General features: G+C 50.1%; 1 protein-coding gene across 4 annotated transcripts in view; it reads left to right on the forward strand.

Moving 5' to 3' along the window:
- The window catches only part of Gsn (gelsolin), a 53,357-nt gene extending 42,646 nt beyond the window's left edge, over positions 1 to 10,711 (forward strand). For all 4 annotated transcript variants that reach the window (XM_026410352.2, XM_026410350.2, XM_026410349.2 and 1 more), the window contains 8 exons: positions 1,150 to 1,283; positions 4,317 to 4,407; positions 5,827 to 5,997; positions 6,561 to 6,735; positions 7,510 to 7,634; positions 7,789 to 7,866; positions 9,415 to 9,475; positions 10,279 to 10,711. In XM_026410352.2, coding sequence (XP_026266137.2) covers positions 1,150 to 1,283; positions 4,317 to 4,407; positions 5,827 to 5,997; positions 6,561 to 6,735; positions 7,510 to 7,634; positions 7,789 to 7,866; positions 9,415 to 9,475; positions 10,279 to 10,448 — 1,005 coding nt within the window. In that variant the 3' untranslated portion in view covers positions 10,449 to 10,711. The remainder of the gene's footprint in view (positions 1 to 1,149; positions 1,284 to 4,316; positions 4,408 to 5,826; positions 5,998 to 6,560; positions 6,736 to 7,509; positions 7,635 to 7,788; positions 7,867 to 9,414; positions 9,476 to 10,278) is intronic.
- The last annotated feature ends 4,266 nt before the right edge of the window (positions 10,712 to 14,977 follow it).

Here is a 14,977-nt window from a genome sequence, read left to right on the forward strand (position 1 = left end):
CACTGCGCAAGTGGTTAGGAAGAGGGTGAATGGAGATAGAGAGCCTGTGGGGATGCCGTTGTAAGAATTTAGGGGAGAGAAGGTGATGCCCTTGAGACTCGGGAGGTCACGGTGAGGATGGAGAGGTGGGGGTGAGGCAGAGTCCACTTCAGGGCAACATGGGCTGCATTCCTATGGCAGGAATAGCAAGGTGTCCATTTTGATATACGATTCTTTTGATTGTTTTCTCGTTGGTGGTGTTATTCATTCACTGCTGCACTGGGTTGGGGAGGATGTAATGAAAATATATTCAGGGCAGGGCAGTGTAGAAGGAGCCTGGCAGCCTAGCTGTGACCTGGACCAAGGTATGTAACCTCTTGGAACCTCACTTTTGCCTGTAAAATGGGGTTAATCCTGCTCCATTACTTTCAAGAATTTCCAAGATCCTGAGACTGTGGGGCAGTTTCCCAGGAATTGGAAGAACTTGGTGTCTCTGTACCACCAGGTGGCACTGCAGGGCCTCCTGACCACTTAGAAGTGCTGCAGAGACCTGCCAGCAGGGGTCTTTCTGAGGCCACTTAGTGATGGCCCTATCTCTGGAGGTGACCTGTAAAATCCAGGAGATTCAATGATGATACAGAGAACAGTAACATTAGTAATATAATAATAGTTATATTCATAAGAGCAGCTGCCATCTACAGAGCAGTGAGCTGGTGCTAGCACCCTGTTGGACTTCTATGAACAAACTCTGGGACTTCACAATGCTTCCAAGAAGCTGCTGTGATTATCCCCGTTTTTCAGATGAGAAAACTGAGACTCAGAGAGGTTTACTAGTTGTCCAAAGTCACAGGACCTGTAAAGAGTGGAGCCTGATCCTGGGTCTGGGCCTGGCTCTTAACCCCCACTGAGCTACATTCCACAGGAGCTGCCCTGATGGTCCTTCCCAGGGGGAGGTCCAGGATGGGCTGGGGGTGTGGTTTGAAGATCCAGAGTCTCATCCCTGCCCCTTGGAGGCTCTTGTGCTTTGGGCAAATTATTTAACTTCATCCTGAGTCCAAGTCGTGTTACCTGGGGAAAGCTTGTCCTGTGTCCTCCATGCCGTGGTTTCCAGGTGGCCTGCGTTGGGGTAGGGGTGCTGCATGGTGTCTGACCCCAGCTTTGCCCTGACAGATCTGGAGAATCGAAGGCTCCAACAAAGTGCCTGTGGACCCTGCCACGTACGGGCAGTTCTACGGAGGTGACAGCTACATCATTCTGTACAACTATCGCCACGGTGGCCGCCAGGGACAGATCATCTACACCTGGTGAGCGCCTGGGGCCATCTGCTGTGTTGGGGGGAGTAGGGGACACTTGCTGGGCCTTGGGCGTGGCAGCAACAGGAGGAGAGTGGGCAGGATGGAGGGAAGTCTGGGGTGTGTGGGCCTGAGGTGGGACAGCCATGCCCTGCTAGGAGAGCCCACAGTGCTACCTATTTCTCCAAACAACATCTAACTCACTCTTATCAAAAGATGGCATTGTCAGCAATGCGGTTAACAGGTGGAAACAAACAAATCCTACTTCTCCCACAGTCCAGGCCAAGCACCGAGCACACTCTGGCTGACCCTTCCATACATTTCTATACCCATAAATACGTACAATTATTATAAACATATCAACTAAAAATAACTATCTAAACCATTATTTTAAAGTAGAGGGCACACTCATGTTGATCTGTTACTGAACTCAGTTCCTGGACCCAGAGTTGGAGGAGGATTGCTGAATCCAGAAAGAACTGCAGTGCAGCCCAGGCTGCGTTGAGGGACTTGGGCTGGAACCAGCAGGTAGTCGCAGCACTGATAGGGAGAGTGTCAGGCTAGATCAGTGGAAAAACGGTCAGAAACTTCTGCCCAAGGCAAAAGGGAGACTGCACATGGGGAAAAGTGATCCCAGGCTGACTAGCGCAGAGAGCACAGGGGACGCGTTTCATGGCACCTCTGGGGTAGGCAGGCACTCAGTCTCTTGGTGTCATCAGCCGCACCAGCGCCCTTCCTCCTGCCTCCTCAGGCGTCCCGTGTCTCATTTCCATCTTGAGTCTCCACCCAGGATGGGCCTTCTACTCTGCTAATAAGGTGAAAGCAGCTGTGGGTTTCTTGGGTGACTGCCGCATCCTGCATTTGCCCCTGGTCACCTGGAGTTGCCCTTCTCATTGGGGAAAGTCTCCAAGGTCGTTATCTTCAGAATAGTGCAGACCCTGCCCTGGCTGGCTGGAGCTGGCGTTTCTGCTGATCACAGTCTCAGGAGGCTGAGCTGCCTTTCCTGGCCACTGTCTCCCCGTGAGGTGTCTCACCCTCTTGGCCTTGCAGACTGGCACACCGCTAACTCCTCTTGTGGCTGTCAGACCCCAAAGACAGAGCTGGCCCTGCTGTCTCATTTCCCTCGACAGGTGTTTATCTTAAGGGATCCTATTTTCACACACCCTTCTGTATTCAGCTACCAAATCAAAATGATAAAAAGGTATTATTGAGAAATCTCACTCACACCTTCTCTACCCCATGCACCAGAACACATCCTGTAGGAGTCACCACTTTCAGTAATTTCTGGCACATTCTTTCAGTTATTTTTTATGCAAATGTAAACAAATATAACTTTATATTCCTAATTTCCTTCCTCACACAGAGCATACTGTGTATATTGTTCTGCACTTTGCTTTTTGGACTCAGTTCTTCCTGGAGAGGAGTCAACGTCATTGCGTAGCTTCCTCTTCTTGGGGTGGCGGCGCTGTGGCTGATTGAACCTGCTTCCTGCTGAGACAGAGTTGGGTTGCTTCCAGTCGTTAGCTATGACAAGCATCTCTGAGATTAGTAATCTTAAACAAACATCATGTGGAATGTGTAGAGAAGTCCCTCTAGAGCGAGTTCCCAGAAAGGGGGTTCTGGGCCAAAGAGCCAATGCACCTGTCACTTTGATAAATGGCGGCCAATTTCCCTGAAGAGTATTTGTGACATTTTGTATTCCCACCAGCAACATGTGACAGGCCCTGTTTCCCTGTATCCACACCCCTGGACTGTGCTGTTAGACTTTTAGATGTTTTATCAACCTGATAGTTTATAACTTGACGTCTCAGTGTGCTTTACATTTGTGTTTTGAGGCTGAGATGTGGCTCAGGGGTAGAGCACTTGCCTGGTATGTGCAAGGTCCTGGGCCCCATCCCCAGGACCAAAAAACAAAACAAAACTCCCCAAATAACCTAAAACACAAAAGCGAAACAATACTAAGAAAGATTTTTAAAAATTGTGTTTTGCTTTGTATACGGTCTCAGACTTTTTATTTGATTATTGGCTTTTGTATTTCTTCTTGTTAAAACTTCTTATTCTGAAACAATTTTAGGCTTGTAGGGAAGTTGCAAAAAATCTTAGACAGTTCTTGTACACCTTCAGGAACCTGTCATTGTTACAATGGCTCGTGTTGTCTGTGGGCTTTCCTGGAATTCCCCCAGTTTTCCCCGCTCATGTCCTTTCCCGTGGACCCAGATCTAACCCGGGAACCCACATGGCATTTACTCCTCGTCTCAGACTCCTAGACCCTGTGGCACTTTCTCCCTCTTTCCTTTTCTTTTTATAACCTTGACGTTTTTGAGGAGTGTCGGGCAGTTAGCTTATAGAATGGATCTTAGTTTTTGACAACTTCACCCTTTTTTAAAAGCTGCTTAAAATTTTTAAAAATAGAGATACTACGTGCACATGGTGTAAAGTCTTAAGAAAGCCCTTTTAAAATAATTGGCCGTGGCAGCACCCTGATTTGTCAGATTTTGCTTATTCCGATAGTAGACGTTGGTAGTGGGTCATTTAGGCAGCACAGGAAGGGGTGGGATAGAAAGCCCAGCCACCCCTAACTGTCCCCTCTCTGGACAGTCACCGATCTGTGCAGACCTCTCTGCCTGTGTCCACATGAGGCTAAATCCACTGATGTCTTTTCCCACAACTGGGCTCAAGTCCGCTTGCTATTCTCCGACCTGCCTTTCCACACAGAGAAATGTCCTGGGCCACTTTGCTGGATCTCAGATTTGTGTCTCAGAGCACCCTCTCCTGTGGCTGTCCAGCACAGGATGACCCAGCCAAGCCCCCGTGGGGCAGGCACATTGAGGAGAGGGAAGCCAATCTGTTGTACTCAGATCTGTGTAAGACCAGTGCTAAGCCAAGAGCTGGCCGTGTTGGTTTGGCTCCTGGCTCTGGTTTCTCTCTCGAGAGCCCCTTGCTTTCTCTAGCTCGGTTCCATCACTTGCAGCGTGGAGCTCTGTGGGTTTCTCAGGCCCAGGACTCTGTGCAAACCTCAGTGCCGAGTCTCACTTCCTTTTCCAGGCAGGGCGCCCAGTCTACCCAGGATGAGGTCGCTGCGTCTGCTATCCTCTCTGCTCAGCTGGATGAGGAACTGGGAGGAACCCCTGTCCAGGTGAGCCAACCCACTGCCTCTCTGAGCTGTGGCCTGAACCTTGTCCATCTGGTCGCTTAGCCTCTCTGTGCCTCTATGTTCTCCAAATAGGGGTGATAATGGTACCCACCTCACAGAATTCCTCTGGTTGAGGAGTAAGAGTTAACATTTGTAAAGCAGTTACAATCACGCCAGACATGCAGGGCTCCTCCTGTGTACATGTGTGGTAAGTATAAGGACATAAATGCCCCCAAAGATCTAATTAGATTTGAGAAGCCATTCTTCTGCTCCCAGGAAGGAACTCTTCAGGTGGGGCCTAACAGACAAGTCAGAGTTGGCCAGGCCAGGAGTGAAGGGAAGTGCATTCCAGGTGGAGGGAGGAGCATATGCAAAGGCCCTGAGATGGAGACAGCAGTTGGTGTGAGGGTGACATGACTTGAGGTTGGAGGGGTGGTCAGAGGGACTGGACCACATGGAGGGCACAGTGATGGATGCTGACCTTGACCCAGAGAACAGTGGGGAGTTGCTGAATGGTGAAGTTCACCTTGGGTGAAGGGATTTCTGGTTAAAAGGTCACCCTGGCTGCTGACTGAGCCCTGGAAGGCCGCAGAGCCAGGCTGTCAGGGGATTGTGGGGGAAGCAGACAAGAGTTCCACCTCCATCCTGCCCTTAGGGCGGATGGGGCTCTGCATGTGGATCAGTGGTCAGCTTCCTTCCTGATGACTGTGACAGTCTGGGAACCAGACAGTGAGAGGGTCACTGTCTTTGCTCATTCATCCCAACAACAGCCTTGGCAGTAGCCCTGGGCCCCACTCAGAGAGGAAGAAGCTGAGAGGTTGAGGCGGGGCCAAGTGCCCCCATCAGGTGGCTCTGAGACATGAGCTCCAGCCCAGCCAGGGCAGGTGGCTGCCCCGATGTAGTGAGCAGAGACCACGCCTGGGCTGGAAGTGAGGGAGGCGCTCAGGCAGAAGCGGATGTGACACATCTTGGTGTAACTCTTGCTCCTGTCCCTCCACCACTGAGCCCCGCATGCAAGAGGGGTCTCTCCAGATCTGGAAGTCCTCTGTTGCACCGGCTTGGTGTCTGGAACTGACGTCACCATTCTGGAAGAATGTCCACCACCAATCCTTAACTTCCATTTAAGGGAATATCTGCAAACATGGGCTTCCCTGGTTCTTGGACTAGACTCAGGGTCAGTGAGGCAAGTCCTCATGGGGGTAGAGAGGGGGAGCAGCCAAGGCAGCGCCCAGAGGACCTCAGGAAATAGCATTGTTTCCAGCCTTCCTGGAACCCCAGTTTCCCTGTGCAGCGCCTGTGTGCAGCAGGGTCACGTTCAGACACTGTGTGATGGCCTTGTTTGGGGGTGGGTGGGTGCAGTGCCACACAGAAGGACTGATCAACATCCCCTCTTTCCCGACTTGCTCTCCTGTCTCCCTCTAGAGCCGTGTGGTCCAGGGCAAGGAGCCTGCTCATCTCATGAGCTTGTTTGGCGGGAAGCCCATGATCATCTACAAGGGCGGTACCTCCCGCGAAGGTGGGCAGACTGCCCCTGCCAGTACCCGCCTCTTCCAGGTCCGGTCCAGCAGCTCTGGAGCCACTCGGGCTGTTGAGGTAATGCCCAGGTCCTGGATCCCAGAGGGATTCCCTGGAACCTGCCAGGCTTGACGGGCAGATCCACAGGCCCAGGAGTGGGTGGGGCCGGGTGAGGGGCTGCGCACGTTCTACCTTCCTACACTGGCAGCAGGACTGTCTTAGACGTCCCCCTGTTTCAAGAAAGCCCAGGGTCTTTAGCGCATCCTCCGTAACACAGCTCCTTCCCTGCACCACCTGGACATGGTTCCTGATCCCATTCTAATTGCACTAAGCCTTTCATGGTGGGAGGCACAGACCCAGATATAATTCTCCAAGATGGTCTGAGTCCTGGAGAAGAAGGGTGAACCTCTGTTAATGGAGCCTGGAATTCTAGAATCATCTTGGCTCATCGCTGTGCATTAGAGACTCATGGGAGTCAGCTGCACCCCTCAGCTTCCAAAGTCTGTGCACTCAGCTATGCTAGGGTGTGTTTTCCCAAGTCCCCACCTGGACACTGGTCCCAATGCAGGGTCTCCTGGGCTGTGAGGAGGGGCCTGGGGCTTTGTATCTGGTTCCTGACAAAGTGAGTGCTTTCCTCACAGGTAATGCCCAAGGCTGGTGCGCTGAACTCCAACGATGCCTTTGTCCTGAAAACCCCCTCAGCTGCCTACCTGTGGGTGGGTTCAGGAGCCAGTGAAGCTGAGAAGACGGGGGCCCAGGAGCTGCTGAAGGTGCTGCAGGCCCAGGCTGTGCAGGTGGCAGAAGGCAGTGAGCCAGGTAGGAGCCGGCAGGCTCTGCAGCTGTCAGCTTTCCCTCCTTCCTTCTGCTCAGGGCTCCATCTTCCCACCTGTCCCCAGTGCCTGTCCCCAGCATGTGTTAAAGAGAAGTGTTTGGATTAAAATGGGGGCAGTGGTCAGGGAGAGGGTGGTCTCCAGGAGTTGGACAGGAGAGTGCAACACAGGCAGGGGCAGTCTGGGAAGGATGCTGGAGGAGGTGGTCACTTGCCAGGAAGCCACCAGGGCTGATGGCATGAGGGCAGTCACGCCATCAGGCTGCTTCTCTTGCTGAATTTAGATCAAGAGCATCTTCCCTTTTCTGGGAATGAGGAACCAAACTTTGGTTTATATTTAATTTTAATGAGTTTAAACATCAGCATGCTCATGTGGGCAGCACGGGCAGAGACAGAGCAGGTGTAGTGGGAAGAATATGGAGATTGAGATCAGAAAGGATTTGCATCCTGGCTTACTGATTACCAGCTCTGTGCCTTGGCTGAGTTGCTTAACCTCTCTGAGCCTCAACTGCCTCACTGATAAGTGGTGACAATTATCCCCGTCCCATGTGCTGTCGTGCTGGCTGTGCCTCTGCCAAGGGTACCCTCTGTAGGCCTCCCTTTCATCATCTTCAGACTCCCCAGGGCCCCTCCCCTTGGCCCCCTGGGATTTGAAGGTGGAGTTGGGGTGCAGAGCAGTTGGTTGGGCTCTGGTAGGGCTTGCCACCCAGTCTAGTGTGACAGTGGCATCCCTCAGCAACTACTGTGGCCTCCCCTCATAGACGGCTTCTGGGAGGCCTTGGGCGGAAAGGCTGCCTACCGCACGTCCCCACGGCTGAAGGACAAGAAGATGGATGCCCACCCTCCTCGCCTCTTTGCCTGCTCCAACAAGATCGGCCGCTTCGTGGTGAGCCTCTGCAGAAATGGGTCCCAGGGGGCCAGTGGGCCTCAGGGGCAGGAGAAAGGATCCCCTGCCTGGGAGGCAGCCCTGCAGCTCCCTCCTAGGGGAAGGGAAGGGTGCTGATGCCCTTCCACCATGAACCTCCTTCTGTCTTCCCCAGATCGAAGAGGTTCCCGGCGAACTCATGCAGGAAGATCTGGCTACCGATGACGTCATGCTCCTGGACACCTGGGACCAGGTGAGTGAGAAGCAAGGTGAAGGCCAGAGGGAGGGGGAGAGGCTGGACCTCTAGCTCTAGGAGCAGTGGCCAGGTGACCTGCAAACAGGCAGCACCAGGTGTTCTCAGGAAAGTCCCCCAGTGCGGCAGGCCGCTTCCCCTCCAAGCCTCTGCTTCATCTGCCATAAATGGGAGTGAGGGTTCCTACCTTGGGGACGCAGTGCACCATGTCGGTGCAGATAGTGAGCGCTCACCTAAACCTGTTGGTAAAGAAGGCTGAGCTCCTGTGTCACCTGGGGATGGGGGGCGGGATTGGAAGTGCCCCTCTTTCTGTTTCAGAGGGCTCTGGGCTCTGCTTCTTTTTACAGGGGGACTGTTGTGCTGGACTCAGTTGGGAAAGTACTGTTCATTCATTCATTTAACCAGAATCCATTGAGCGTGCCTGCTTTGTGCCTGGTGCTCTCTGTTTTGGATGGTGGGAATAGAGGGATGAATGGAGTCCTTGTCCTCCCAGGGCTCATTCTCAGGGTGGGTGTCGGGTCACCCCTCCCATCAGATTGCCTTCTCCCAGAGTCCTCGGGGTTGTGGAATAGATGGCCACTGGGGCATGAGCCTCCCCATCCCTGCAACAGGGCTGCTTCTTGGGTTCCTAGCTGGAAGATCAGCACCAACATGTCATTGATTGATCCATGAGCTACTTAATCAGTTTGTCCATCTGTTTATTGGTCCACTCAGCCAGCACCACTATGCTGAGTGCTGGGAATCCTCTGATGAGCCAAGTAGATACAGTACCTGCCTTGGAGGGGCTTCCAGTTTAGGAGGCAACACACTGATAAATAAAGAGCCATCGAGTCGGGCATCTTATTGTCCAGGGCCATTCAAGGCAGATGCTCTTGAAAGCAATGTTAGAAATGCATAAAAACAGATGACATAAAAATAAGCTGAATAGACTTTTATGTGAAATAGAACTTTTTGTAAGGCTCAAGCGGTGGTAGTGGTGGTGAACTGTTTTTATCCCAAGTCTTAGACCCATGTTGACCCAGACAGAGATGGGCACGTAGGAGACTTTCAATATATATGTGTTGGATGAATAAATGAATAAGAATGTGTTACTCATTTGTTCAACAAATAAATCCCTTTAAATGGATTGTTCATGAACTTTTTGAGAGGTGTCTCCAACTCCATATCTGATGGCACCTGGTCAGGCGGGGGTGGGGAGATGGGGAGGAGTGGTGGAGCCTGAGGCAAACTGCATCTGCCCAGCTTCATCCAAGTGAGAGTGGACACCCAGGGCGGCTGGATCCTCTAATTTCTTAAGAGAAGTTGGAAATCTAAACTTCTATGTCATCATTGGTTCCTGAATTTGTGGAAGAAGATATTACATATGGCGGGTGGGCAAACACATTTGTAGGTGACCACTTTGTGACCTCTGTTCCACATCCTTCCAGCTCTGGGCTCTGTTAGTCGGCTGAGGGCTCTGTCTTGTCCAGTACCTGGCGCCTCCCCATTCCTCCTCCAGCAGGGAATTTGGTCAGCGCCCCTCATGTACTTTTCATTTCATACCTCCAGGTCTTTGTCTGGGTTGGAAAGGATTCCCAAGAAGAGGAAAAGACGGAAGCCTTGTCATCTGGTGAGGATGTCTGTGTGATCTTTGGCTGTGGGGTTGTGGGCACAGCTTAGGGCCCTGGTCCGGAAGTTAGCATCAGGAGTTGAGCACTTCCTCCTTCACAGTCAGTCCCTCGTAATCCCTGCCTGGGGTGGTGTATTAGTCAGCTCTCTGTTACTATTAGAAACACCTGAGACAATCATTTTATAAAGAGAAAAAGGTTTATTTTGGCTCACGGTTTTGGAGGTTTCAGTCCACTGTCAGTCAATCCTGTGGCTTTTGGGCCTGTGACGAGGCAGCATGTGGTAGAGCAAAGCCATCCGCCTCAGGTTGTGACTCAGAAAAAGAGGAGGCAGCAAAGTCCACTGTCCTCTTCAAGGGCACAAGTCCAGTGATCAGAAGACCTCCCCAAAGGCCCCATGACCACCCACTCCTTCCAATAGTGCCCAGCTAGGACCAGGCATTGCATAGGCTTGTGGAGGGCATCCAGAAGCCTATTATATAGCAGGCAGTGAAAAAAACCACGTCGGTTGCTTTAGGAAGCCTCAGGGGAAGGAAGGGCCAGAGGAGAAGCTGCACCCAGTGTCCAGGAGGTCTGAAAGCTGAACTCAACAGGGTTCTGATGTAGGAGGGCAAATCCCTAGTAGTTTCATGGAGCCGATTTCGGAACTGGGAACGTAAATGCAAGTTCTTTAATGTCTTCCAAAGGACCTCTCCAAGGAAGGGCTGAGAGTTTTGTGGCAGCTCATGTCCTGAACCACCCTCTCCCTGGTGGGGGAGGCACTAAAAATTCTTGTGGGTTCTTTTTCCCACATGTGTGTCTGCAGCTAAGCGGTACATCGAGACAGACCCTGCTAATCGGGACAGGCGGACCCCCATCGTTGTTGTGAAGCAAGGCTTCGAGCCCCCCTCCTTTGTGGGCTGGTTCCTCGGCTGGGATGACGACTACTGGTCTGTGGACCCCTTGGACAGGGCCCTGGCTGAGCTGGCTGCCTGAGGAGCAACAAGACCCACCGGGGTCACTATTCAGTGCCTTTTAGAACTGTCTGTCTCCCAAAGTGATCTTCTGGCGAGCCAGACGTGTGTGAGTGTGGGGTTTTTTGTTTTGTTTTTTTGTTTTGTTTTGTTTTCTTTCTTTTTTTTTCTTTTTTTTACAGTAGACAAAAACAGCCCTGCAAAATCTCAGGGTTCTTGCAGAATTTCCTCAAATATCTGCGCTTTGAAAATTAAATTCAATAAAAGCTTTTTGAAGTGTGTTAACTTAGCATGCCTTACCTGTTCTCCTCATGCAACAGCCCTGCACACCTGATAGCAATAGTGTCTTCCTGCCTGTGTCCCTCGTAATTTGGAGAAATGCACAGAGAGGCACCTTGCCTGTGCTTGGGAACCAGTAGATGAGCTACATGCACCCTGGGTGCTAATCCTGGTCCTCCAAGAAGCAGATGCTGATCTGAGATGAGATGAGCTCAGACTGTACTGGGGGAAATGCCACGCAGGAAGACTGGGAGGGCCATCAGACCCGGATGCAAGTATGACCTAGGTGGAGAAGGAGAGCAGGCTGGCAGAAGCATCCTTCTGGACGTCAGGAAGGTTGAGCAAAGCTTTCAAGCAGTCCTGAGCCACAGTCCTATTTTTGTTGTTTTTGGTTGTAGCTAACTATACGTAGCAAAATATACATCCCTTCAGCCATTTCTAAATGTACAATTCAGTGATATTATCCACTATGTAACTCAGAGTAGCTATCACACTATCTTTTTCATACCCAAATCTTTTTCATAATCCTCAATATACGTAATGTAACTTGCACATTAATCAAATGATAATTCTTCATCTGCCCCCCACCCCCGCAACCCCAGGAAATCTCTGTCCTACATTGTCTCTGAAGTTGCCCACTCTGTGTGGAGTCGAGATAGCTGTTGTCTGTGTTGGACTTGTTTCATTTAGAATAGCATTTTCAAAATTTATCTGTGTTGGAGCATGTACCAGCATTTCATTCCTTTATCTGGCAGGATAATATTCCATTGTATGTATACGCCACATCTTGTTTATTCACACATCCACTAACGGACACCTGGGTTGCGTCCACACTTTGGCTGTTGTGTTAATGCTGTTGTGAACCTAAGTGTACAAATATCGGTTTCATTCAAAGTGTTGTGGGCCAGAGTCAAAGTCAGTCAAGGAAGGAGTTGCATGTCTCTCACAAGCAGGTGTGTCTTATGTCCCCACTGAGTTCTGTCATCAAGGGGCATGGCCTTGAGGCAGCTGTGGGGTAGCCTAAAGCCAGCAGTTGGGGGAGGGGCCCTTAGTTACATTCTCTCATAGAAACTGGGCAAGGTGCATCATCATAGCTGTCACACCCTGTGACATCTTTCTGGATCTTTCTCTCTATTGCTGGTTCCCACAGGTACATTCTGCTGTCCCAGAGCTGTTTGTAGAAATCTCTGCTGCTGCAGCTACCATCCTAAGAGCTGTCCCTGGTTGTGCCCAAGTTTGCAGGCTTTGGGACGTGGGGGAGGGATTCCTCAGTGCCCTGTGTGATCTCTTGGGTTTGAATCTCTGTTCATGCTCAGGGTGTCAGAAGTCCCTCTTAAACATTTTCATGAACTGCTTCAAAATCTTTTCCCTGTGGACGTTGCAAACCAGTCCAAGGAACCTGCTGGAGGGCAGAGCCCATTCCCTCTCCTCCTTCATCTGGATTCTTCTCACCAAGTTTCCCCCTCTTGTTCCATGCTACTCCCTGCACCCTGACCCAATCCAAGTTATGAGTGAAGCTTTTTTTTTTTTTTTTTTGTGGGACTGTAGAAGAACAGACACCAGTGTGAGGGTGATGTGATGGGAAGAGAGAGAGAGAGAGAGAATGTGTTTACACTGTTGTTTCCAAAGCGGTTGGGCCCTGAAATTATCCAGGGAGCTTTTTAAAAGCATGAGTTCCCATGAGCCCTACCTCCTGAGATTCTGATTCATCATAGAAATGACGAGGGTAGTGGAGAAGGAATTTTCCGGGTGAAACATGGGGGATTGGTAAGTCCTCTCAGGCAGAGGGTGCAGCAGGGACACCGGCAGGAAGCCAGGAAGGAGAATGGTGTGCTCAGGGGCAGACAGCGGATGTGGCTGGATAGAAGCTGGGTGGTGCCAGGCTTTGGAGCTGAGCAACTTGTGGGGAAGGCCCTTGAATGCCACATGGAAGGGTTTGGACTTGATCCCATGATGTCTGCTGCCCGCAAAAAGTTGCTTTCAAGTGGTCAAAGCAAGCAATCAACTTAACACTTGGAACACAATCAGCAATTACCAGCTGAAGCTTGTAGGGATTCCCTAGAGGCAGGTGGACACCTGTTGGAGAAAGCCAGTTTACTTCCTGGGAATTCATGGGAGGTTACTGGAGGTGGACCTTCCTGGCAGTTCTTTGGGTCTACACGGTGGTGCAGGATGTGGCTGTGACTTCTAGGGAGAACTGTGCAATGCGCTGAGAGAGGAAACTGCCTGGGGCCACTGGATTGCTCTGACTTCCTAGTTTTCCTTCAAGGGCAAAAGAATGAAATCAGTAACAGTTTCACTTCAGCCATATATTTTCTCTTCCTAATACTTTTAGATTTTAGCTGTCCTACAACTGAGATTTCACCATCACTTTAGACTGTCCCACAACTGAGAAGCCACAGTGAAACTAGAACTAGATGCCAAAGTGGCATCTCTTAGAGATAGGCCAGGATCTTGAAGGATCCTGGGTGGGATCTTGGACAATTCAGTTCAACAGATAACTTACTTTGTACTTATTTTGTGCAAGACATTAGAAATTAATTAAAAATTCTCCTCTGAGCTGGGGGTGTAGATCAGTGATAGATTCATATTCAGCAGCATGAGGTTTCAATCCTTAGCATCAAAAAAATTTTTTTTTCTGAACTTCCAATTCTCCATTTGCAAAATGGTAATATTGTATTCATCTATCACCTCCTGAGAGGCGATATACTATCCTGGGCAATAGCTGGGCTTGGCATCAGGGTTCCAATTCCAGCTCCACCACTTCTTAGCAATGCGGTCTTAAGCTCTTCAGTTTCCTTAGATGCAAAATGGGAATGAGAACAGTGTCTAGTCACTGAGAATTTTTATAAAGATACAGGAGGCAACACTTGACACAATATATGACCAGAGTAAGTGCTCAAAAATGAAAAATTTAAAGTGTTGTCCATGGTGTACATTTATGGAGGGAAAGGCCCTGGGTGCTGTGGGCCAAATAGGATGTATTAGGCTGAGAGCAATGGGAACCAACTCAAACCAAATCAAACCCTGAGCACACCGCAGTGCTCACACATATGAAGTCCAGGGTTTAGGGGGCCTTTGTGGTTGACTCAAACTAAAGAATCCTGTTGATTCTCCTGGCTCTGCCCTCCCCAGTCTGGTAGTGAAATATCTGGCTCTGCACACATGCATGGCAATGCCCAGAGGAAAAGCGAAAGGATGTTTCTAGAATTTTTCCAAGAAAGGTAAGAAGAAGAAACCCCTCCCAAATTCACAAGACTCCATATTGGGTCACATGGCCTACTGTAGGCCAGGAGTGAGGAGTTATCCATGGGCTAAATCATCCCAGCTGCTGGGGGTGACTCCTCTTCTGAGGTAAGAGCTCTATGGGGGCGAGGGGACAACTAAAAGTCGTGGCTCCCAGGAAGGAGGAAGAGGTAAATGAGTGCTGGGTAGACAACTATTTTAGTGGAGACATTTTGGATCCTGATGCTGAAAGTAAAGAATATTATTGGTAGTGAATCCTTATAATCTCGTGGCATCTTGTAATTTTCAGGGGGCTTAATTTATAGCCATTTTTTTTTCTCTAGGAATGTTTTGGGAAACTTCCTAGCCACTATGGTTACTAAACCTCTAGAACTTTCTAAAAAAAACTTTTTAAGATGCTGGAGGTCTAACTCGGGGGCCTCAAGCATGCTGGGCAAGCATTCCACACTGAGCTAAGTCCCCACCCCCAACACCTCGGTTTTAACAGCGGTTTCAGTGTCTTCTCTTCTGGCTGTGGAGTAGTTTGAAAAGGGCTGAATTTTATTAACAAGTCCAATTCCTTTCTTAGCATGATCTGAGGCTGGATCTGCTGTGGGCCTGCTGTTATCAGCATCATTGTATGAGATGGTCACAAATCACCTCAGCGAATCCAGGGGTTTCCCATGGCCTGGTCAACACGCTCCAATGGGATCATGCAGAAAGCTTGGCAATCTATTCATAGGGTTCCTTTAGCCTTCTTGGTTTCGGTGAAGTAAGAGCAATTCAGTTAGCTGTACAGATTTGAAGTTAGGACCTTAGAGATGATCTAGTCCAGTGGTACCAAAGTCTTTGAGTAGATATTGGTAGTGGGGTCAGTGTTCCCCATTAAGTGTACAAATTTGAATGTGCATTCTCTGCATGCACTTTCCAAAGATGAAGCTCTGCAACTTTCAACAGATTCTTGTGTGTGTGTGTGTGGTGCTGGGGATTGAACCCACCCATGGCCTTGTGCATGTAAGGCAAGCAGTCTACAAACTGAGCTATGTC

This window comes from Urocitellus parryii, chromosome 4 (genome assembly GCF_045843805.1).
Source record: "Urocitellus parryii isolate mUroPar1 chromosome 4, mUroPar1.hap1, whole genome shotgun sequence".
Taxonomy (NCBI): domain Eukaryota; kingdom Metazoa; phylum Chordata; class Mammalia; order Rodentia; family Sciuridae; genus Urocitellus; species Urocitellus parryii.